This window comes from Poecilia reticulata, linkage group LG17 (genome assembly GCF_000633615.1).
Source record: "Poecilia reticulata strain Guanapo linkage group LG17, Guppy_female_1.0+MT, whole genome shotgun sequence".
Classification (NCBI taxonomy): Eukaryota; Metazoa; Chordata; class Actinopteri; order Cyprinodontiformes; family Poeciliidae; genus Poecilia; species Poecilia reticulata.
In genome coordinates, this window is record NC_024347.1 from 18,813,607 (window position 1) to 18,838,592 (window position 24,986).

Sequence of the window (24,986 nt, forward strand, 5' to 3'; positions counted from 1 at the left end):
TTTAAATTAGCTGTAGAATAAATATGTTTCAGATTTTATTGTGAGTAGATTATTAAACCAGGAAGGACTGTGGAGATTTAAAATATAGTTTATAATATAATCCTGCCAGGTTGATAGCAGCCCGAAGCAGCACCAAAATAAACACTGCTGAGCTTCATAGGTTAGCGCACAGGAACACACAGATTTGACCTGTCGCATACAACGACTGCTGTCCTCCAGATCGCTCAAAAATGTCCTTGTGAACTTTTTAAGAGTTAGCCAGAGCAATCTCTTATCCCTCCCAAGTAGCATCTCCAAATTTCCACAACATGAATTTATAGACGCTCAAAAGAGTATTTTCTGAATATGTGTCAAAGTTTTCTTTTATGAATTATGTTATATTGCTGATTTAGAAATAAAGCTTTGAAATAATCTATACCTACATGTAATTAGTTTTAAATTAAAGAAGCACAATTTGTTAAATCTAAATTGTGGTGGCAATTTCTTTTTTGCATCATCACGACTGTAAAGTTCTGCTTGGATGTATTATTTAGCAGGATATGACACCACAAGTGTCACGCATTTATCATCTGCATGGTTAAAATGTATCTGATAATTTAAAGGGACTTTAACTGCCTTTAATAATCAAACCAGGAGTATTTCTTTGGTTTCTGATGCTGGAGCTCATGGAGAACGCTGGGGACGCAGTGTCATAGTGAAGAAAGAAAAGTGGCTTGAAAATGAGCATTATTCACAATCGATTCCACAATTTTCCGCAACACTATTGGCATAAAATATTTTATTGAAATCAAGCAGCCCTGCTTTATATAATAAATAATTTGTGAAACTCTGAGTTTTGAACCTGTATTTTACTGAACTTAATTATTATGTACCTGGCAGGATCAATCAGTGTAAATTCACAAAGATGCTGTTCAGATGAAAAAAAAAGAAAAATAGAACTGTCTCTTACTAAATTATTGACAATATCCACTAACATTATTAATAACAACTTCACAGAACCTAACTTCAAAAAATCTAAACCAAACCTTTGCTGAAATTACTTATGAATAGCTCTTTGATTAATAATGAATACATTCTTGATTATGGGCTTTTCAATCATTTTCTCACTTCAATGAAATTTTTATTGTAGTGTAAATAACTGTTCATCCTAAATAAATATAAATCTTCAGAAATGCATAGTCATTTGTTTGCTTCTTTAATTTGCTATAGCGATTGCTGGGTGACAAATAAAATTCAGCTTTCTGAAAGATTATGAGGCTGACTTGTTTATGATAATTAGTATTTTTTAGCATAGCAACATTTAGAATGAATATTACTTTCGAGAATTACTTTTCAATTAAAACTGTATTCATTCGATCATGCACAACATAAGCCACCGTCACTCCCAGTTTTGCATCCATTTCACATAGTTAAAATGCACAACCATCCCTCGCTGCACTGTTGAGAGAGCTTTGGCGTCTCCGGACGGATGATCATTCTGGATTAGTGCAGCCCTCAGTGAGCAGTCATCACCTGAAGAAAACTTTTAACCTCAACGCAGAGATGATAAGGATAGCCGAATGCTTTTCGCTGCCTTCTTTTCTTTTATCTGGCTGCTCTTGTTGAGCTCCGTCTGCCTGACTTATCTCAGCTGCACATCTCAAAGGAAGCACAGACCTGAGCCGAGACTCTGGAACTGGGCCAAAGTCTCTCGCTCAAATCTGGAATATCTCTGAGCAGAAGGCGTATGAGGATAGGCAGAGTGTGCGTCTGAGATAGAGCGCGTGTGTGTGTTAGCCCTGGGCGATCTCATGCAATGTGATTAAATTTCACTTTTAAGTCTAACAGTCTTTACAGTTGTGGCTTGCTTCTTTTACTCGTAATTTCCAACTTGCAATGCCTTGCTTTACAATTATTATGTTATTTTTTTTCTTTAATCTAAACATGCAATTTACTGGCATTCATTAGAAAATGACAGACGCTTCCAAAGAGTAAGAAATGCTTTACTACTGATAACATTTTAAAAACACATTGGGAGTACAGAGATCTAAAACAAAACATTAGTTTCCGTTTCCAAATTTGTAAACTGTCTGTCTGTCTGTCTATCCATCCATCCGTCTATCCACCTGTGATTGGATCACGGGGGTGACATCAGACATCCCTCTCTTCACCAACCCTGTCTAGCTCATTGCGGAGCAGTGAAATTCTTGGCTAGATTGGATATAAACCCCTTCAGTGAGTTCTGGACCTGCCCTCAGTGCTCCTCCCGGTGGTATATGCCTCTAAAGAGAGGAGAACAGGAGGCATCCTGATTACATGCCTGATTCACCTCACCTGATACCTTTCGACATGGGCCTCCGACCTGCTGGATGTGACACTGAGGTCTGGTACCAAGTGGTACCTTAATTTAGACCAGAAAACCGTGTTGAAAATGTGACTTTTAACCCTGTATATAACCCTGTCTGAACAAGGCTTGATTATGTCTAACAATGATTCAGCCACATCCAAGGTCAGTGAACATTTCCATGTGCACTTTTCAACCACATTCTATGTAGCTTAAACATAGGGCAGTGTCTTTTCAATGGATTTCCATCACACTTCTGCAGAAAGAGATCATAAATAGTTCGCACTAATTAGCCCCCTTTAACCGTATCGAGGCTCTAAGTTCTCTACTATTTGTTTTTTAATGAAGCATGCACACTTATTCAGTGCTTGCTGTTATGTGTATGTCTGCTTTTTAAACAGCTGAGTACATGGAGATGCAGTAGCACTAAGGATCACCCCTCAAACTGAATCCCATGATTCCTGTATAACATGGACGCATCAAACAGGTATCACTGTAGCAACCATAACAGGCAAGGTAAAAAGAGGAAATTAAAGTGCTTCTCTGGAATAATTTTGTTGTTTAAGACAACAGCCTTGGGGCAGAAAACAAGTCATTTATTTGCAGCGTGCCACCCTGACAATAAGGTGGCCCTGAGGGAAATGAGCTTTCACTAATGACTGCTAATAGTTACACATGGATACACAGCTGTCATTATTAAGTCACAAGCAGCGAGAGGTCTGTTGGAGCTGTCTTTGGAGAAAAAAAGACTGCTTTATGTACAAAATACAAACACAGRAGAAAATTAGGGCTGAAAAAAGCATTGTTATAGTTATCATTCAGGGATGTTCACACAAGCTGTCAGAGACTTTTAGCGCACGATCAAAAGAGGGATATATGATTTAGGAGCCTATTTGTTTCTATTCAGTTAACACAACAAACCGGCAGGAAAAATATATATCGCTTTCTCACTTTTCTTCCTTTTTTTTTATCTGATTACTGTTTATTTCTGTCTTAAATTGATCCTAATTATTCTCTCAGTGGGACTTAATTAAAGAATGGTGATTAAAGAGGTGAGAAAGAAAAATTAGATGCGTAATTGTTTTTATACGATGTTGTGAAAAAAGTATTTGGAACGCTACACATTTCTTCTCCTTTTGCATTTTAATCTTCCTTCAAACTATTTCAATATCAGACAAAACCAACCTAACTAAGCAAAAAGCAGTTTTCAAAAAATAGTATTTCATTTATTAGGGAGGAAAGCTAGCTAATCTAGCACTATGTGGTGAAGTAAACAATCCCTATACCTAGTAACTGATGCTATCAGGAGGAATTGATAACTATGTTTACATCACTGTGGAAGAATTTTGCTCCAGTCTTGGCCAAATTGTTTTATTTCAGCTAAAAATGGGGGTTTTCAATCATAAAAGTTCTATCTCAGATCATCCAACAGTATGTTCATTGGGTTTAAGTCCATACTTTGACTAAGCCATTTAGTTTAAATCATAATTTTAAAAGTTATTTGTTTTTAATCAGTTTATCTTAAACTGATGATCTACAACATCTAAATGTGACACAAAAGTGAAACATGAGACATCTCTGAAGGTACAAATAGGTTTTAAACATCGCAGAAACTGATGTCGATCATAAGGGTTTCAAATATCGGCCCCAATTGTGAAGAAACAGAAATGTTTACATTTTCCAATGTTAATCCTACCATCCAGAAAAGGTTAATGTAGGCAGGATTCTGTCAGAGGCCCTCAGGCTTTGATCTGTGGGCAAAAATATCTCAATGTTTAACCTTTAGGCTTGGCAGTTAATTAGGTTTGTGTTTGCAGAAAAGGAAGCGAGGAGAAAAATAAACTGTTTGTAAAGTCTAACCTATCTGTGACTCTGGATTTAACAGCAAACCCTCATGGATGCATACAGACAATGAAAACAATTGATCATTTTCACAACAAACACAAAAGGTCTCTCAAAAGCCCAGAAAAAAAATAACGCATTAATAAAATATCCCAATTGCTTGCAAAAAAGTAAGCTCTTTTATTTGCGTCCTTAACTTCAAATGCTGTTAGTCCAGCATTTGAAGTAGCAGCATTGGTTCAAAAATGTTGCTTGTAAAGGGTTAAGTTCAGATCAAAGAAAAGTGAATCCTGACAACTATTTGAGTTATTGTTTCTGCTTTTCCATCCACAGCATGAATGACAACACCAGCAGTGTCTTAAATCTTTAACCAAGACTTGTTTTGGAAAAATGGAGCTCCATGAAATGGACTCCCCATCTCCGAAGGCACAAGGCAATTTCATGCTCCACCACAACTCCAGGGAACCTCAGCAGTGAATGTCACCTCAAGGTTAACAGCCTAAACTTAAGGAATATCTTGGAAGTCCAGTGGGGCAATAACAGCTGTAAAATCCAATCTTAAGTTTGTTAAAGTAAAAAAAAAGAGTTTTAATGAGCCAGAATTGAAGGAGTGGAGAAAGGATCTTCCTTCTTTTTTTTACTTTTTTTTTGCCTGCTCTGTGTCAAGCTAAGCTGTTCCTCTTGTTATTGATACTGACGGCTGCAGAGTGTGAGTACTCAGTCTGTTGCCAGCCTACTCACTAGACTAACAGGAATGAATAAATCAAAGGAGCTTCAAAGATACATATTTGTTCAAGGCAGGAAACTTTTTTTCTCTGCAAACAAGCAGAGCAAACCAAAAACATTCTGCAGTTTTGGTTTGTTGGTTGATACCAGGGATGGTTAATTAGTAAATACCTCTGCTCTATGCTCTACCAACCTGAGAGAAAGTTACAAAAAAAGGTATTTGGATAAGAACAATTTTGATTGATAAAAATGTAATTAAAAGGATGTTTTTATACTGTGCTTAGTAGAAACTGTCTAAGATAAAAACAAGCTTTATACAGATCGTTCTAAATGTATTCATACCCCTGATACAAACAGCCAACCCAAAGAAAAACCTAGAGCAACTAGTTGCCTTCAGACTTCAGAGTCTAGAGTATAGCTGTGTGACATTTAATCTCAGTAAAAACACAACTTTACTCTGAAGGCCTCAGATATTTCTCAGGCAGATTAGTTAGCAAACAGCATCACAAAGAGCAAGGAACACACCGGACATGTCAGATAAATTAGAAAACTATAACTCAGACAAAGACAACTATTAGCTGTATGTTCCACCAGTCCTTTTTCAGCCATGCCTGACTGATCTTCAGCTATTTTTTGTAAAAAAAAAAAAAAAAAAACTATGCAAAAGTTCAAAGGGTTATTGTGGGCATCTTATGAACCCAGCTGGTAATTTCACTTTTACTATGCAAAGATCTTGAACTGCTTTAATTCTATTGATAAGGTCCAAACACAGAATGAATATTCAAACAACAAAGACCTCAAACCGCAAGTCGACACACGTCACACACAGGACAGGACTAACGAATCTACACCATACTTGGCACCGATAAATTGCATCTACATCCAAAGTAATATTCAAATTATCACTGTAGATTGAATACATGTACAACATTTGTAATTGATATTAGAAGTGTACATCAAAGGTAACTTGATGTTTTTAAGGCAAAGCTTATTGATTCATTGTTTAATGTGCCTTGTATATTTTAAACAATTAGCAATTATTTCTGTCATTTTTTTTCACTCTGTTTAAATAGCTTTTTTCAAATGTATGTACTTTTAATGATGCAATGATTGTTTAAATTGTTTCTTTAGTATTTTTTTTACCTTTATTTTGATTGTTATGTTCTTTCTTTAGTCTATTTATTCCGTAAAATGGATTACAGATCTGGATTGTTGTTTTTTTTTTTTATTATTTAGTTGTATGTGTTCAGCCTTGCCATTTGTTTTTATTAATCCATACTCAGTTTGAAAGGTCTTCATAAGATCACTTTAGTTATTATTACAATAAATACATACGAAAGCCAAACACTGCTCTGCAGAAGGGAACAAGGCCCTTTTATGTTGGTGCACTTCCTTCTCAGAAGTGTAAGTTATCTCAGAAAGCACACGCCAGAATAGCAAATGTATTTTGCCTGAGCCCGGTGGATTAGTGTTAAAAATAATCCAGATGCCCCATATTTTTCTAAACAAATCACAGAGTGAGGTAACGAGAAAAAAAAAAGAAGAGATTTCTGCCACTTTGAAGTACTGTGCAGCTTCAGGACCACGGTCAGCACCACAAAGAACTCCAAATCATCACAACCCCCCCCGGAAAACGCACACTTATGTGCACATGTAAAGAATTGCAACAAATCGAGAGTGAAGTAACTTGGATAAGAAATGATCCATGTTTAACTGAGACACACAAAGTAATCGCTCAAACCAACCACAAGGCAAGGACCTTCAGACTTATCTGCAAAAACATGTTTACGTTTCACTGACTTTCTAAAGGGAAAATACCTAAAAAGCACCTTTTGGGAACATTACAATCTGTCAGTATGGTGCAAATAAACAACAAGTGTCTTACATCCTCATCTTCCCGTAAGCACTTTTTCCTGTACTGGACGTGAGCTCGGCCCTCGGCTCCCTGGTGAGATGACTTGGTTCCGTTCTCCTCGTCTGCGACCTGTCCTCCAAGAAGGTGGCTGGCCTCAGGTGGGTGCGGAAACGAATTGGTCGTATTGATCTTCCCGGTGAATCTCTGATACAGCGAAGCCATGTCGGTGCTGCGTTTTCTTTTTAATCAGGTTAAAAAACACTTTACAGCATGGCAGGGTTGCAGACGAGTCTTGCGTTGTTCGTTTTGTATTAGTTTTTCGAGCGCTTTAGGAGATGCGAAGAAGACAAAAGGGAAGGCAGTTTTACCTCTGATAAGATGAGAATGTTTGGCTCATTATTAGGCGCCCACAGATGGTATTGGCAGAGGACAAACAAAGTGATGAACCGATAATAAACTGAATCCTTTGTAGACGTCCTTTCCCCTTTGTCCAGGCGCACGGCGGATGGTCTCTTGAAGGTGTCAATAGTTGCCCTCTTTTGTATTCAGAACACGTTGTCTCCTGTCTTCAGTTTCCTGATGCCTCCTCACAGCCAGATAGCAGGCGGAAGCGCTGAGTTTCCATCAGATATTCGATCCTCAGCAGACCCGGAGGGATTGTCCAGAAAAACAAAAGAGCCGAAGATAATCATTCGTCTCTTTTGGCTCTAATTTTCCATCGCTGCTCTTATGCACAGGGAGGGAGAAAAAATACAAAAGTGTGAAGGACGCAGAGAGAGCCTGGCGGTATTCTTCCCAGACGCGCTCTGCATGAGAAGTGACCTGCACGGAGAGAGGAGTCGCTTTTGCTGCCGGGGGTCTGCGCGCCGMCGAACGCGCAATCACTCGCCAATAGTGCGCGGATTCTCTGAATGCGCTTTCATTTAAATGCTCTGTTTAACAAATGTCATTTGTTAATGCTTTTACGTACGTGAGGGCTCGACTACCCCCCAGCCCCCTTTCTCCAAAAATGATTGCACGTAGTCCCACAGGACGGAGCACTGGTGCCTCTCTGTGGCGCTACGGGGTGATCACACACCTGGCAGGGACTCTACTTCGGGTGTAAAAACAAAATATACTGTTTTTCCTTTACTTATTGTTTAATATAAATGCACATTTCTTGGRCTTTTTAGTTATGCGTATAACAACCTCAAACGTAAAAAAAAAAAAATCTTTGGACTTTATTGATAAACCATCACAAACTACCAGAGAGTTGAGGAACAAAAAAAGCAAGATGATGCCCGGTTTTCGGAACTTTTCACTTGAAAAATATGACAAGTGTTGCATGCATTTATGTTCAGGCACTTTAAGTCTGATCATTTATGCCCTTCAGAAGTCAGTTCATTAGTGGAGAACAAATGAGGGTCAATCTCTGAATAAACACATCTTTCCTGCCAACACATCAAAGGTCYTTTTTGAGCAAAACTGTGACCAAACAGCATTGTGAAGATTAAGGCATACACCAGACAGGCCAGGGTAAATATGTTGAGCGGATTACGTCAAGTTTAAGGCCTAAAACAATATCCCAACCTGTAACAATGGCCCTTTAAACATCTCAGAGTTCAGTCCATCRTGTGAAAACAGAAAGAGTATCACACAAATCTAAACCTWCCAACACCCTGTATGCACCTAAGCTGGCAGACGAGTCATGGAGCGTATTAATCTAAGAAGTCRATCAGAATAGATTAAAAATACATGTTAAGATTTCCCTGCAAAGGGAATCWGATCAAAGTTAATCGGAAGCTGGTTGGAGCTRAATGCAGAAAAGAAAAAGAACCRGCAAAGAGGCTGTGAAATAWAWCAAGTTTGTGGTTGTTACATGRCGAATGTTATTTAGTTCAAAASGTATGAATACTTCTGCAAAGCACTGTAGAAAAAGCAAGCCCTATGAGGGTAAAGAAGAGATCAAACATMCTCCCAAAATAACCATAAGTGGTATTTTTGCCTCCTGTGCATGTCAGCTAACATAAAATTGTAGTTGCATTAAATACTTGTTGACATCTTTTAATTGCTCCACACATCTCTTTCATCTGTTGTCATTTCAGTCAGCTCACACCTGCACGTYGTTCAGCTCAGAATACTGCAAGTGATTTCATGCTCAGAAACGCCCGCTTCTATGTAGCTTTCTAATAACGGCTTTTACACGGGAAGGAAACAGTGGGGGGGTGGGGGCTTTTTTGGGGTCAAAATGTTAGAATTTCTGCCATCCCTGTCAWGAATGACCCAGGCCGACATCCAGGCAGCCTCTCACTGTGTGATAGCTCACAACCTATCACTCCACTCGAGCCAAGTTGTATTTCTGCGAAATAGGTCATCTTCAYGGGGGCACAACTTCAAAAGCCGCACTTAAAGAGCAGCTCAAAAGACTTTTTGTTGAATGCCACTGCTGCGGGTCTGCCATTAGGTGAAATCAAGTTTACTTTGCAATCGTTCACAGAARGGGTTATTGAGATGGAGCAAGTGCAGCGGTGGAGATGAAAATATTCTGTTTTGAAGTGTGAACAAAGCGGGAGTTTCCATTAATTTTCTTTAATAAATGGTGAGTCGTCTCATGCTCCGTGAGGCTCACCGATTCTGAGATTGAATAATGAATGTAACCCAAATAAAAGGAAATGGGTATAGAATACAGAATATATACGTTTGAAAAACGATAACAAATCCTCCTATCATCCTTCCTGTTGCTTAAACCAATTTCCCCTTGATGCATCAAAGAGTATACATTTCTCTGTATGCTTGTGTTGTTTTGAGGACTGAAAATCTTTTGGCTTCCTGCTGTCTCCCCTAACCACACTCCTGTTCCCTGTCATTATTTGTTCCTCTGGTTCATAAATGCCTTTCTCAGGCCCATGCGCCCCTGGGAAATAGGTCCGAGCCACTTGACATCCACCTCGGCCTCTCTGATAGATGTCCTCCAATCTCCCTCACCTTGTTGGGGAGCTATTGTGAACTGCCTGACTGCGTTAACGCTCCCCTCAGGACCGAGCCAGGGAGCCAGAGCTCAGCTTGACTTCCCTATCGCCGTGTAACAGATGGAACAGCCGGCTGAAGCTATGTACTCTCACAAACACCGCTGCAGTCAAGTTCTGCATTACGGGTGGTGGAATATTTGGAGAGGCTTGTAATAAAAGCTATAAAAACGACGACGGCACTGGCTTGTGTAATGCCTCTGCGGGTAGCCGACAGCGGTGGTTGAAGCTGGAACAAACTACGACCTGTGCAACAGCGTAATTAAATTTCCTGCACACACCAGATGCATTTTAATCTGAGTGATAAGGTGCGGGATCTAAAAGCTTTATGACACGGCAAGTGAGGGTTTTATGAGGCTTTTCAATACAATGAATTCCCCGGGGTGAGTTAATTTTCTGTTGCAGTGAAATATTCATACAAGTGTTACCGGGAAATCTACTCCAGGACTGCAAAATAAACAAATAAATAAATAAAAAGTAAAGTTTTCTTCTAATTCTTGAAATCAAATGATGGTGTGTGTGTGTGTGTGTGTGTGTGTGTGTGTGTGTGTGTGTGTGTGTGTGTGTGTGTGTGATCACATCACTGTTCACAAGCAAACTTAGATCTGACTTTTAACTTAGAAAGTGTTGCTTTCTTTCACCTTGAAATTCCCTTGCCAGACTTTTAAATCCAGTGAAGGAAGCCTTTTATTTCTCTAGTTGGTGTCCCAGATTCTCCAAAATATGAAAAAAATACTTTGCTCTTTGTCATTGTACATTCTATTTATATGAAAGCTGAGAAAAACCCACAATTTGTTTTAAGAAAATGTTGTTTGAGCTGTCTGCTACGTTACGTCTGTGTTTGTCTGATTATGTGTAAAGCTGTCTAAGATTTCTGTTTTCTTCCATCGASGCTGGACGTGAGTTAAGAGCTTAGTTATAGATCATTTCCATTCCTTCCCCTGGCAGCTCTGGTGTTGGACGCTGACAGATTCAGGAGTTTCTAAAACTTTAGGTTCCTCCTCTGTTTTTTCTCTCTTCTCTTGGGCTAAATAAATAAGCTGTAAAACTCATTTTCATTGACTCCTGAMGGACCAAAGACTCTTGATAAATTATAAACCTCTTTACTAAGAAAAAAAACACTTTTACAGTAACAGTTGTGTAGATTAGTTTTGATGTTTTCATTTATTACTGTTAGATTAGATTAATTACTCACTCCCACTTCTCTTTTATTCTTTTAATGGTYGTTAGTTGATGTCTTCACTTTAGTGATGATTCTGCAAATGTGGAATTAATTTTCAAATTGCGAGGGCAATTTTTGATGTTTAGACTGGTTGATTTATGAACATTAAGGTCATTTCATGTRCTTTAACTATGCTCCAAAGAACGACAGATAATATGCAGGYAGCTGAATAAACACTTTTTTGCAGAGAAGACAAAGTTAAGTTATAAAMCTTTTAAAAACATTATTAGCAATGTTCAATATCCAATAACATAAAACACAAGATACTTACAACAGGCACATTGATGAATTTTGCATAAACTGAAATGACCCTACTTTGCTCTGTTTTGATTTGCATGCAGCTCAACACAACAAAATGACACAAATTAATTAGACGGGGGGAGAAAACAGATCAATCAGGTCGTGTCTGCAGGGACTACAGTAATATTTAATTTCCTCTGAACATCCCTCAGATGAACAAGAAAATTACCAAACCCTCTCGCTACACGTCGCTGATATATTGGCTTTCCAGCCCACCATAATCACATTTCTGCACAATTTTCCATTTGGTATTAGGTGGACTCTAATGATTTTCCTTAATGCTGAACTGAGCCAACCGTGGCAAGAACTTTTTTTTTTTTCTGTCTATCATCCTTCGGCATGTGTGTCGGATTATAGTCTCTTCTGTACTCCAGCCTGGACACATAGACTCTTATCGTCAGTCTGTCCCCAGTTTACCCTCAAACTTGGTGGAAGTGAACATAAAACCACCTAAATTGTGAAGTCAGTCAGTTGCATCCAATTGTCAGAGTTTAATGATGCCTATTCCTTCATAAGGGTACAAAGAATTAATTTCATTAATGATTGCGTAACAACGGAGTACAACTTTCAGCTGTTTAAAGAAAGAAAGGATTTTTTTTTTACTTGCTTATTTCAAAAATGTCAACAAAACCACATTATGTGCAAAATTATAAACAGCTCGCGATCTCAATCCCGACAGCCCTCTCCTCTCCACAAATTCAAATTATTTTCTTGACAAAAACACCTCTCAAATGGAAATGTGTCAACAGGATGTGCAGCTGCTTATCGGGAACTCAGAAAATTATGGAGAGATCTCTCTTACCTTCCATATACGTAGATTCTGCGGTGCTTGGAGAAGTGGATRTGATTTGTGAAACAAGCAGGTGAAAAGGAAGGAGTTCTTCTCACCCACCATAGACAGTCTGCTGTCAACAATTTCAACCCAAAGATCGTGATACAAGGAAAGGGTTCCAAACAATTACAGCATGAATTGCTAATGACAAGTTTTTTGCTGACCAATTTGAGGGGTGTAAGACAATAAAGCTTGCATCTGGCTAAAAGAGTAACAATGCTTGTCAGAAGAGGAGCATAAATCACATCTGCAAGAGTTCTTTTAAATACCTGGGTAGCATACTTATCTAATAATTCAGTTCAACTTAGTTTATTTATATGGCACCAATTCACAATTCATGTCACCTCAAGGCACTTTAAAAAAATCAGTTCAATCCAATTGAACTTCTATTTGATCCATTTGATCCTAGTTATCAAAAACAATGTTTAGTTTATCATTCAAGTTGGTTCAAAGATGTTTCCATCTAAGCAAATTCAGCAGATTGCATCAAGTCATTGATTTGCAGCATTCACTCTTTCTGGACAAGCATGTGGTGAGAGTGGACAGTTGCTTGGACAACAGACTCCTCATTAGMAATATTTCTCCTGAGTTTTCCTYCTAACTTGACAAATAAATATTTAACTCGTGCACTCACATTTAACAAGGGAGACTTTGCTGTTACTTTTTGGTTGGTTTGCCTTTTTCTATATGTATTAATACCACATTTCAGTCTTCTGTTTATAAGATCACTTTTAAGCAAATGTTTGTCTTACACTTGGTTCCCTTGYACTCAGGTTTTTTACTTAAAGGAAAGGAAATACAACTATTGTGAGCTACAAGCTCGAAGATAACTGAAAAGGAAAAGTTGTAAAAAGGATGATACAAGCCCATTTATCCAAAACAAATGCATGCAATAGTTTTGAAAGGCAAATATAAAGCAGTAATCATGAAGCTCTAAAACAGGAGTTCTAATGTATGAGCAAATAAAAACCACATCCCAAATGCACGTTTGCAYGACGGCACGCTTACTCAAGCAATACAAACCCACGAACATGGAGATTTATCCATTTTTTTTATGGATTTCATCAAAGTTTTTCTGCGAGTTAATGAAAATAACAAGATTTTCCAGCAGATGATATTTATAACTCACAATAAATCCATAATTTTCTAAGCCCTGTGTGCATTTATTTTAATTTTTTTATTTTGCATGAGCAWGTTGCCTGTTGGAATCTTATCTTCCACGCAGGATAAGTGCAACATATTCCAAATGAATAGGAGCTATGCACTGAGCCCAAATTGAAATGGCAGAAGATAAGTCAGCGAGGAAATGGAGTTTAATGCTGGCTGATCTTGTACGAATAGACTTTGACTGGCTTTTTTTTTTTTTTAAGGGAAGTTGCAGACGACAGCTATGGATGGTGGTGGATGGTGAGGAAGAAAAACTAAGAGAGAGGGAGAGAGCAACCAGAAAGAAAAAAAAACAAAACAATTTTGTCATATGTGAGGAAAGGAAGTATGCATAACCAAGGGATGGGCGTGAAAGTGTTTGTGATGAATGAAATGAAAAAGCTTGTATTGCTAGAGTGAGGCACAATCTAAACTATTCTGCATCTCCTGATTTTTCAGTTGCAAACAGCTCTTTTGGTTTCCCCCTGTGCCTTGAAAAATATGTTCTCGGATATAAACAAATCCCATCAATATCACACTGCTTCTCTGTCTGAGATAGATTTTTTTTTTAGCTTCAAAGCTTATATAGCAACAGCAAAAACACTTCCAGGAAATTCTCTTTAGTTATTCCAAACTTCCTCTGTGCATCAATTACACCCAGTTTGTYTGCCAAAACGAGACCAATGCTTAGTCTAAATTTCTCAAAACAAAGAATGAAAGTGTGGTTGAATGTTTCCTTTAACGTCTCAAGAATTGTATTACACAAACCCCTTTCATTCAATGCATGCGCGCAACTATGCGCAACTTTTGTCCAACATGTCCAGTCCTCGCTCAAATCATTAAGTGGCGGTATCACAAAGAATAACAATGAGGCGGGTAGGTGTTCTCCACAGCATATGTAACCAAGCCTTCATTAAAAGTCGGCACTGGAAAGCAAATGTAAACAACAAGCATTTATCAATCAGGATCCTCAAAGGGGGACACCGGGACCCACTGCTCTCCTCCTGCCTGTCCACTTGTTATCAAAAACAGCCAGCAGCCTTTTCTCGTCAGCAGCAGGAGACTCACCCATAAATACAGACATTCCCCCACAGCGTGCCGTGCATGCTAAAAGGGCCCCTTACCCTTCTGGAAGAAGTGCTGGTGTCTATCTTCAGCTGGGTGGCAATGAGGACGGACATGTTGAGAAGTGCCAATCGCAGTCCCCTCTTCCCACTCTCCCACCTTTTGTGCAGTGAAGTTTGGGGGCTGCTGGAGGTGTCTCAGACACCACCCCTCCTCTCTCCCTCTGTTCCTTCAACTCCAGCCCTCCCCTGCAGCTTACAAGCAAGGGATGACCTGGGGGTCCAGAAGCCCAACCACAACACTTTCCTTCCTCTGCGCCGGGTGAATCAATCACACACACGCTGGCATTGCCTACACAGGAGGGGAGGGGGGGCGTTGACGGGTTTAGGATAAGAAAGAGGGAAGAGGAGGAGGGTCCGTCTCATCTGCTGAGGCTGCTCCAAACACTACTTATCTCTCTGGTCCTTACTACACCCCCAACCCCCCATACCAACACTCCTCTTTTTTCAGCTTTACTTTCACACATAATCGTAAACTCTCTTAGCAAGAGTTTTCACAGAACAAAATGGAGCTCAATGTGAGAAAGCCTTTCTTTCTCCCTCCCTTTCCTCTACAAACACACGCGCACACACACACGCAAACACACACACTTAGTAATGGGGCTCTAACCATCAGAACCAATACTGCATACTCTGCATTTTTTCCTCTGTGTATGCACGTCCTGGTTGTTGTGTTTTCCAAATGCTGGTGTATGCACATCAAAAAAAACAGATCAATTCAGCCGGTTTTGCAGCTGGGTTTTGATTAGGCACAAGTAATATTTATGCCGCCTGTCCTCCACATCATAAAACACGCCTCCTCCCTTCCTTCTCCCAGTCACACACAGCCACTCATCAAGTCATGCTAACAGGACAGGAACCTGGCAAAGGAAACACATCTGATTTATATATGTTGCATTTATGTCTTGTATATTGAAATTTTCAGGGATGAAGTTGACTAAGCGGCCCATTCATCTAAAATTATGCCACCGCCTTAAGAGATGAAGAAACAAACRTTTCTTAATGAAAACTCAAAAATCACTCTGCCTCTTTGGAAAGTGGAAATGTTGGAGGCTGTTTGGATAAGTACTGATAACTCATTAATTCAATATTTTTACAACTTTTAATTACCTTCAGGCTCATAGCTTCAATGCAGTTAGGAGAAAGTCACATGCCTCTCATGGAGATGCATAGAATGGAGAAAAATGTAAGAGGGCATAAAGGAAAAGTAAGTTGAGAATCATAACTTTATACATGACGCCGTACTTGGATATTAGCACATAACACAATGGGTGTCCACGATGACAGTAGTAGTAGCAAATTCCCCTGCTCAAATTCAGGTTAAGAAAATGAAGATTTATATGGCAATTTATTCAGGGCGGAGGAGAAAGTCAGGAAAAATCTTGCCTGCTAAACTAGTGAGAGCAGTAGCTTAGAGAATCAAACAAACCAACACTTTATGAACGCATTTAAAAGCCTTTATGTTGTGATCCATATTGAAAAAGACAACTTGAGGCTAAATCTGTCATTTGAAATGCCAATGCACTAGTTCAACATGACTTCTGGTGTGCATTGTTATTTTGTCACTCATAGGTATGCATCAGTGTGTTCCGCCCTATAAAATATGTGACCAGAATAGCCATCATTTATGTTAGCCAACCATGCAAAGATTCAGTAATTCTCAGTTTTCTCCGCATAATCATCCTGGTTTTATACACTACAGCAAATTAAGTTGACAAATAAAAGTAAGTAAAATCTGTTGACGTCGCACTTTTCCCAGCTAAAGGCAACAAAGTGCTTCGCTGAAGCAATATACTGTCATTCATAAACCACAAAAAAAAAAAAAAAATCCACACAAACTAAAGTTTCCAATTATTTCCTAAACCTGAAGCAAAATGTTTATTACAACTGAGAAATCTGTCTTCTTCCTCTGTTTACTTTCCCAGAGAACACCAACCTTTCTTACTTAGATGATTTTAGTAGCAAACTACAACTTGCACTTACTTTCTGTGTAAAACATAAACAGCCACACATCCATAACAAATATTCACATTAGAATAACTTATCTGGTTTGAAAACAATGGAATGGGTGATTATGACTTGTTTACGTTACACTGTTTCAAAATTTGTAGGTTTTATGAGACTGAAATGTGACATTTGCCCTTCAAAATGTGGATTTAAAAATGGGTGAGTCACAAAGCTTCCCACAGACACACTCTCTCCTTCACTCTCAGCAGAAATGGACTCAGAAACCAAATCACTCCTCAGACTGTTGCTGCCATTTAACCATTTGCTTGCACATTAAATAAGCCTGGAACAAGAGAGCACACACCAAAGTGGGGACATTAAAGTTCTTGCATATTGCAAAGTGCGACCTGGACTTTTAACACTCCCATACAGAAGTTGTATAATTTTATGGCCATGAGCAAAATGTTCACTATTTCAGCGTGACCTTCACAATCACTCAGCAAAAAAGTGAATTACAATAAAGTTTGAGGCGCCAAACTTTTTTTATTTCACGGACAGCGGCATGTTTTATACCCTTAACTGGCTTGGGGTTTCACAGCACCTCATAAATACTTTTATATAAAAAGTCAGCCAAATCTCTTATCCACCGTGGCTCATGGGTCCACTTATAGCAGGAATCTCCCTTCCGCAGCTGCAGCAGTTTATCTCTAATGGCTGATGGGTTCATATTTTACGTGCTTGATTCCAACACCTACAACAATCACTCAACAGCAGCTACGGCTGCGTATTTACAGACAGGCCGTATAATCACAGAACATAAGACAATAAAAAAATAGAACGAGCAACAGCTGCGCTTTTCTTTTTCTCTGTAAAAAAAATAAATAAATAAAAAAGCCTGTCATGTAAAGACAAGATAAAGATGAGCTGAAGTTCTTATTTGCATGCACACCACAAGAGATTAGGTTCTCATCACAAAGAGTAATTGCCCAGTTGCCTGTATGGGGAATAATAAAGTCTTTGAGTTCATACAGGACATGGTGGTTATACTTAGAGCCACCGCTGGTAACAAGCTGATTTTATGCCGCCGCGTTCCCTCCCGAGGCCTTTTAAACAAGCTCTGCTTTGGTCATCCTCTTTATTCATTTTTGCCACATTAACGGCCCTGACACACACTTCCATGATTATGAATATCGCCGGCTCACAGTAAGTCACTTTAATTGCAATTAGCGTAAAAGGTCAGCGCGGTTATTGCTCCAAAGCATGGAGGTGACGGGCCATTTTATCATACTGACAGAACATTAACAATTCACAGCCTGGATTTCTTTGTGTTTGTTTTTTTGGGGTTTTTTTGCCCCTCGTGTCGTCACCTGCAGTCCTTCTCCTTAGGCTGATCCCCACAGTGTGGAGCTGCTGTCAAAGCATTTTAGAAGCTGCTGTCACTTAAAAATTCTTATATATATGGGAAAGGAATCTGTTCCTATTCACACTTAGAAATTCAAAATAATCTTGCTTTGCTTTTTAATTAACATACCTCACCTAAAAAATAGCACTTAAATGAGTCAAACTCTCACCATCTTAGAAGGCTTTTTAGAATTTGGATGCTTTTTCACTCCTTTTAGGATAGTCCTTGCGTTTTCTTTACAAAACATTTGCTGTACATCGATATCTTTGGCATAATTGATGGAGTTTACCAAAGGAAAGCATCAAAGTGTGTGCTTAAAATATCCATGTGCATTTGAACTTTTTTTGCATTTTAATATTTTAAAATCACAAACTTCAGTTTCATTTATTGATATCTGAAATGATTTACCAACACAAAGCAGAAGTGGAGGAAACGATATGCATATTTATTTATATTTTTACAAATGAAGTAAAATTAAGTGTGCATTTACATTGATCTACCTTGAGCTTTGAGTAGTCAGTATCACCCAGTCAATATCACAGTGATAGAAATTGCTCCACAATGCAATCCCTCAATATAACTAGAAAAATGACAGCAAAACAATGTAAAAAGAAAACTGAATATGTCAATATGTATTCCATACATTTTGTTGCCTCTGACAACAAAATGTCAGAGGCATGTGGGTTGTTCACTCCAGAACAACCCACATAATCCACGCAGACAAAGAAATCAGTAATCATTTACAAAAAAATATATATACAACTTTTGTGGAAAATGTATGAAATACTTTGTGGAAAGCCTTGTATGGCAATGACAATTTTCATAGCCTCATCTAACCAAAGTAATTTCCTTCCAGTGGTTCACAGCGTTTTTCTTATTGTTCGCAGCAAACTTTAAACAGCCTTTGAAAGCCTTTTACTTCAGCAAGTCTTACGCTGTGATTGTGCAAAGAGACCATTTTGGTTAAGAGCGGTCTTTCAGAAGCTCTTTGAGAGTTCTTGCGGGCTACTTCAACTTTTTTAATGATTCTTTTGAGTCCTCTGTCAGTAAACTCATGTGGGGTGCCTGATTTCTGGTGAAAGTATGTTCTTTTAAAATGCATTTCCTGGAACATTCAGAGGTCTAGAAATGCAGCTGTTATCATTGGCATTGGCATTTTTTGAAGTTGAAAGACGTTTTCTGAAGGTCTCTTTAATTTTTCAACAATCACACCACTCTGCAATTTGTTGGTAACGAGAAACCCTTTCGTGGTCCATCATTTAACATTAAACCTGATGCTGATGCTGATTTGCATAAAGCAAATGACTTGCTATTTCGTTTTCTTTAAAAGTTGTGTGTTACTTTCTTCATTTGTTCAATACTTATTAACTGTGTACATTGTTTTAACAGATAACTTCATTTGTGGATTAATTTCATTTGATGTCCTTGTATTTGTGGATAACTTGAATGGTTCCCAACATTTGGTGTGAATCGTGTATCAACAGCTTCATTGGGGATATCTAAAATGAGAAAAACGTTAAATTGTTCAATACTTATTTTACCTGCTGTTGGTTCAGTCCGTTTTATCTGTAAAAGGAGTCCACATGTGCATCATTTAATCTCAGTTAGTAATTCACATTAGTGATGAAACAGCGTCACAGAGACTGAGGAATACACCAGATAGATTAGGAATAAAGTTACGGAAATGCTTCCAGGATTTTTATGTTCTAAAGCAACAATCACAGCTGTGAACACCTCATGATTTATTGTTCAAACCTTGATCTGAAAATGGAAATAAAACGGCACATTTTCAAACCAGAGACATGGTAGTCAGCCTAAACAGAAAGGATGTGCAAGGAAAGAATTAAAGACCATCCAGCCTTTGTTTTCCTGTTTAACTGAGCTGAAGCCTACAAGGAGAAGTTAACTTTGCACGCAAAGTTAACGTTGCACATTTCTCTTAACATAATCTCTACGGCAAACACTGCAGTGGTTTCATCATGCTGTGGGGGTACTGTTTCTTTAAAAGGGACAGGGAAGCTTGTCAGAGTGATTGTTAAAGTGAATGAAACAGAACATTCCTGGAAGAAAATCTTTTAGAGGCTGCAAAAGAATTAAGACTCAGGCAGAGGTTCATCTTTCAGCCGACCAAAGACCTTAGACATACAGCCAGAGATAAGATAGAATGGTTAGATCAAAGCATTTTTACAGTAAATCCATTTGATAATATGTGTGAAAATCTGAAAGACGTAAAGCTTCTTTTATTTCACAAAAATGTAAAATGTTGTCTTGATCAACCACATTTCACTAAAGCAAAATAAAATATCTTAAACTTTGTGGTTATAATAGCAGAAGGCTGATGCTCTTCATCAGTGATTTACCTAAACCTTCAAGTTTAGTCCTTCAAAGACACAAGAACTAATATTTAGTGTTGTGAGAATACTAAAATCCTAAATCTAGAATTTTTTTTTCTAAAATGTGTGAACTAAGGTTAGGAATGGTATGAATTTTAAACAAGCAAAATAGACCACTTAATCTTTAAGACGACTTTAAAAGGCAAGCTATTCAGAAATGTAAATGTAGCTCCCCCGTGTATGCTGTTGTCAATTTTGAGTGCTCAGTTTGTGCCGAGTTTACATTTTGACTGCAGAACACTCCGATATGTCCTCAGCCCCGGTCCAGTCTTGACCTTCAGGCAAACTGGAGTGCCCTTCCCTTGCTAATCGAATCAAAAGCTCCAAGCAGCCAAAACTCCACCCAAAGACGCTGCTCTATTTAGTATGCTCTCCGGCTCCATCTTAGGGCAGGGCAGTGGTGCAAAGATATGAATAGAAAACACATCGACATTTGTCAGAATAGGAATGAGTCGAAGTGTGCATGCTTATCAGCCTCTGCTGTGTTTGTATCATCCAGATGCAAGAGCTCAGCCCCCGCACCCCCATTCCTCAAGATGAGCAGCTATCTGGTCATCTGTCACAAGTGACAGGGACAGAAGAAGACCTTCGCCCCCGGGATCAATGCAGGAGCATGATAGGGTCTGGGATTAAAAGCCTTATGTGCCAGAGGGTAGCCAGGAGCTGCAGAACCTGGAAAGTTTTTGTAAACAAGGCTCTCATCTGTGCCAGAGCCTCCCCAAGGAGCCAAAACGCAGCATTGCAGTTAGTGGTGACAAATGACTGCTGTTGAGTGGTGTTGTCCCTTTCTACCACGCATCCCTGATTGCTTCTCTGTCTACAAATTTCATTCCATTGAACAATGTGCTATTTTTCGTGGCTGCGTTATCGCCGTCATTGCAGTCATTGGGCAGAATAGGCAGACGGTATCGAAGTAAGCGCTGTGTTTACGTGCACTTGAGGAAAGAGGAGTCATTCTGTAATGGTTACTATGCTGCTGCAAAGCAATACAAACATTCAAATTGCATTGGTTCAATGCAGAAGAACTGAAGACTCACCTGATGAATGCTGAGAGCTTCGGAAAGGCTGTTCGTTGGTACGAACACTGCTGCATACATTAGTGTAGCTCCACCCCTTGAGCCACTCTTGACTTGATACAAACTGACTGGAAACTAAAAACTAAACTCATGGTCAAGGTTTCTTTTTTTTTTTCCTAATGCAAAAATGACCAAAACCAGAGCCAAAAAAGTGCTACAAAGTATTAGCAAAAACCTATGTTCTCAGAAAGATATGTGCTGCAAGGCATTTTTGCCCGACTACGAGACAGTAAAACGGAATCGGCTTCGCCTCCAGACTCATGCCTCCTGGCCTCTTAATAAATGTAAACAGCGAAAATCCCTGTGGAAACCCGCTGCCATTTAAAATGTCAAGTTGTCCTCCATCCAGCAAGACTGACAGCTCAGAAATAACACTGGAAAATGAGAAAAAGTATTTTGTTTCGAAGATCCAAAATAAAGCCATTCATTTCAGCAAGATCTCCTCCAAAAATAGCTGACATTGATTTTAAAAATATTAAACCGAAGGTTGGGGCTCCAGGTTCATTCGGTCTTTTGAGTGTTATCTACAGTAATAATTCCTTTACCTGTTAAAAGAAACAGTGAGTTTGTAAAACAAGCAAATAAATCATCAGTGGTGGAAGTCAAAATAAATTAGGTCAAACTGAAAATATTCACAACCATAGTGTAGAGCATAGTATAGGCAGATATTAAACATCTACAGGCAGCGATGTTGCTATGTCTCAGCCAAGCCACTTCTATGTCTACACTAAATGATTAAGACTGACACTGAATATAAGTTTGATCAAATCAATTAGTTTTTTTTTTTTTAAGATTTTCTTGATCTAGTGGTCTTTATTGAAAAGTACATAGAAAGGAAATAGGAAGGAGAGAGGAGGAAAACATGCAGCGAATGGCAGCTGCCCATGTTGCACCTCTAAGCCACCAAGAACCCTCACTGACTATACACTGGTTAATATCTGCTGCTGCACTGATTGCCGTTTTCTGGAATAACTTGCCAGTGGATTTTATTTTTTATTTTTTGCATAAAATATTAAGAAGGACAAAAATAATTTTTAACATGGTGCTTTTTTCCACACACACTCTTTGTTCATTTTTTATGTCTTTTGGAAGATTCCTCTAGCTTTTTTCTCAAATGAATGCTGTCTTTAAATGTGCTCACAAATTTATCTTTGTTGAATTTCTTGATTTCCTAAAGAGCTTCAGGATATATTAAAAACTTTTCAGTTGGAGCTTGATATTCACCCTTTGATAATTAATGACAGATAATAAATTACTTACATAACAAATAACTTGAAACGGAATAAGTAATGAGATCTGATTTTGTTTTGAGCAGCAGCATTACTGTATCAGTTTAATTTTATCATGTAAGAAGCAAGAGGGAATAAAAGGGAGAAAAATTAATGTGGGTGCATTTTATATAAGCTAACAATAATAGTCTTTGTAAAAAAAAAAAAGGAGCTATCTTTTTCTCCTTATTTTTTTCTGCCAAGAAACCCAACTAAATGATGCGTAACAAATTTAAGAAATATATTCAAGCACTTACTCCAGAAGCTGTTCTGTCTTGAGAGATGGCTGAGCTGTCCAGAAATCCCAGTGACACTTAATGAATTTTTTTTTTTCTATGCAAATTGACAGGAGATTATGGAAGAATATTCTAAGGTATCTTTGAAGACTAAAATTGGTCTCAGAAACTCCAGAAGTCAGGGCTTTCGTGGCATTAAGCTGTGAGTGGTGTGACCAGATATAGGTGCGAGGGCGGAGTTTCTCCTGAAAGTGGTTAAATATGTTTGAATCAATCTGGGTTGTGCAGCGAGCAAGAAAGCCTGATAACAGCGTGGTCTCTCCAGCAGAGGGCAGACTAACTCTAACCTGAACTGTTCTTCAAAGAGTCCTTTAAAATCATGTAAAGACAGTTTGGCACCAACAGACTACAAAAGCCACGAAAGAACCTCAAACACACAACTTAAAGGAAAAATACATGCTATAATGGATTAAGTGGAAAAACAACAATCTACTTATTCTGTTCATTAATATTAGTAAATATATATATAGGCCTATATAACTTTTAAAAGATACAACTTAAAACAACCCTTGCAACATTGTTATTGTAAAAGCAGCTCTCCATAACATATGATACGTTTTCCTTGTAGTGACATCAACAGGACGAAATTGTCATAAAGATTCCCCAGAGCATCACAAGAAAGAAACCTGATTTTGTGTGTCAGCATATTTTGCCCCTTTTGAAATGACAATCGATGTGACTTCTGTGTAATATGAGTTACCTTCCATTTTGTGAGTTGGAAATGACATTATAGCAGAGCTTTGCTGAACCATTACTGGAAACACGAGAGGGGGAAAAAAAAGATCGTTTTTACCCACAGTATGTTCACTTGTTATGTTTTATTTTGGGTCAAAAGAAAGGGAGAGATATAAAAAGTATACCTAAATGAACTGCTCCATGGAGATGTAGAGCTACACAATTTTAAAAATGAGCATAATTTACAAATGTTATAATAAATTAAAAGTAAAGCTGCGAATTAAGGTTTTGTTTTCAAATCTTAGAAAAAGTTGCACCAGAAAGCGATTTCCCCCCACACATCTAGTCACAGAGCCTCTTTCTGCTGAATCGGAACCAAAAAGTTTCAGCAAGTAAAAGATCAAATCTTTTTACTCCTTCATTCCAGCACATACTACTCTCAGAAAATCTCCTAGTCTTTTTAAGAACAAAACTGTGTCAACGCTGCATTTCTACAGAGTCTGATCGTCCTCTTTCACTGGAGATGAGATGCAGCGCTTTATCAGCAAGATTTTTTTTTTTTTTTTTTTTTGTCATACAGTGGATCTTAGATCAATGCATACAAATTAATTTCCAGCTAAACTGATATGCATCTTACCGTGTCTCCTTTGGGGGATCCCCTGCGGTAGTTTCCCGCACCTGCTGATGAGTTCATGGTCCTATCTAAAACCCCGTCTGCAGGAGAAGAATAATCAGCACAAGTCGCCTGAATGATCACGTCGGACCTGCAATCTCTCTCTTTCGCTTTCTTTTCTTGTCAGTGGCTCGCTTAAAAACACGCCTACGGTCACAAAGCCAGTTAAACGCGGTGGGTTTTCGTCTGGAAAAAAAAAGAAAACAAACCTGCACGGTGAGGCACACGGGGAAAGAAGAATCGCAACACCCGCCTACCAGTGAGAGGAGTCCAACTATGAGCGACGTACCACCCACCTGTGGCGATGTGTTTTTTCAAAGTGTTGTCCAATGATAAATCAAAGTATGCGCAAACTCATTCCAGGTAGCTGTGCGCGTTTTGTGCATGCGCAAAGGTAGACCGTCACCCAAAAGTTCCCACTCGAAAGTAAAGAGAGGGGGCCGGGAAGGGGGGGCATCAATAAGGGTTCCTGAAGCCCTGAATTTCAGGTAGGGATGAATTTTCTCACCAACCTTACCTGAAAATCTAATATAGCTGCTGTGTGTTTGAAACATGGTGGCAGCTGCAATAATAAACTCTTCTGTTAGTTTGTATGTAATCACATTTCCACAAGGCTTTGGAGTTGATGCTTTTCTCAGATTCTATTTCTGATAGAAATAGGTTACATGCAGCATAAGTAGCCAACAATTTTCACTTTCTAAAGTGGCTGAATTTTTCTCCACTCCACTCAACCCCTGATAAGCATGATGAGTGTGACTGAACTACTGGCTCATTGGGCAAGTATTTTGGAATGACTTTGCATGACCTAATTTGTTATTGTTTTTTTTTTCATAGAATGTAGGACTATTTTATGACAATGAGCCTGAGCTTCTCTACATAAA

At 38.6% G+C, this 24,986-nt stretch overlaps 1 protein-coding gene across 3 annotated transcripts in view; it reads right to left on the minus strand.

The window, feature by feature from the left end:
• Positions 1-24,320, minus strand: part of LOC103479583 (dipeptidyl aminopeptidase-like protein 6) — a 96,908-nt gene extending 72,588 nt beyond the window's left edge. The window contains exon 1 of one of the 3 annotated variants that reach the window (XM_017310132.1): positions 24,070-24,320. In XM_017310132.1, coding sequence (XP_017165621.1) covers positions 24,070-24,126 — 57 coding nt within the window. In that variant the 5' untranslated portion in view covers positions 24,127-24,320. Of the gene's footprint in view, positions 1-6,776; positions 7,704-14,375; positions 14,448-24,069 lie in introns of those variants that run through there. The other 2 variants (XM_008434097.2, XM_008434095.2) reach the window with 2 other exon arrangements.
• Between the last annotated feature and the right edge of the window lie 666 nt (positions 24,321-24,986).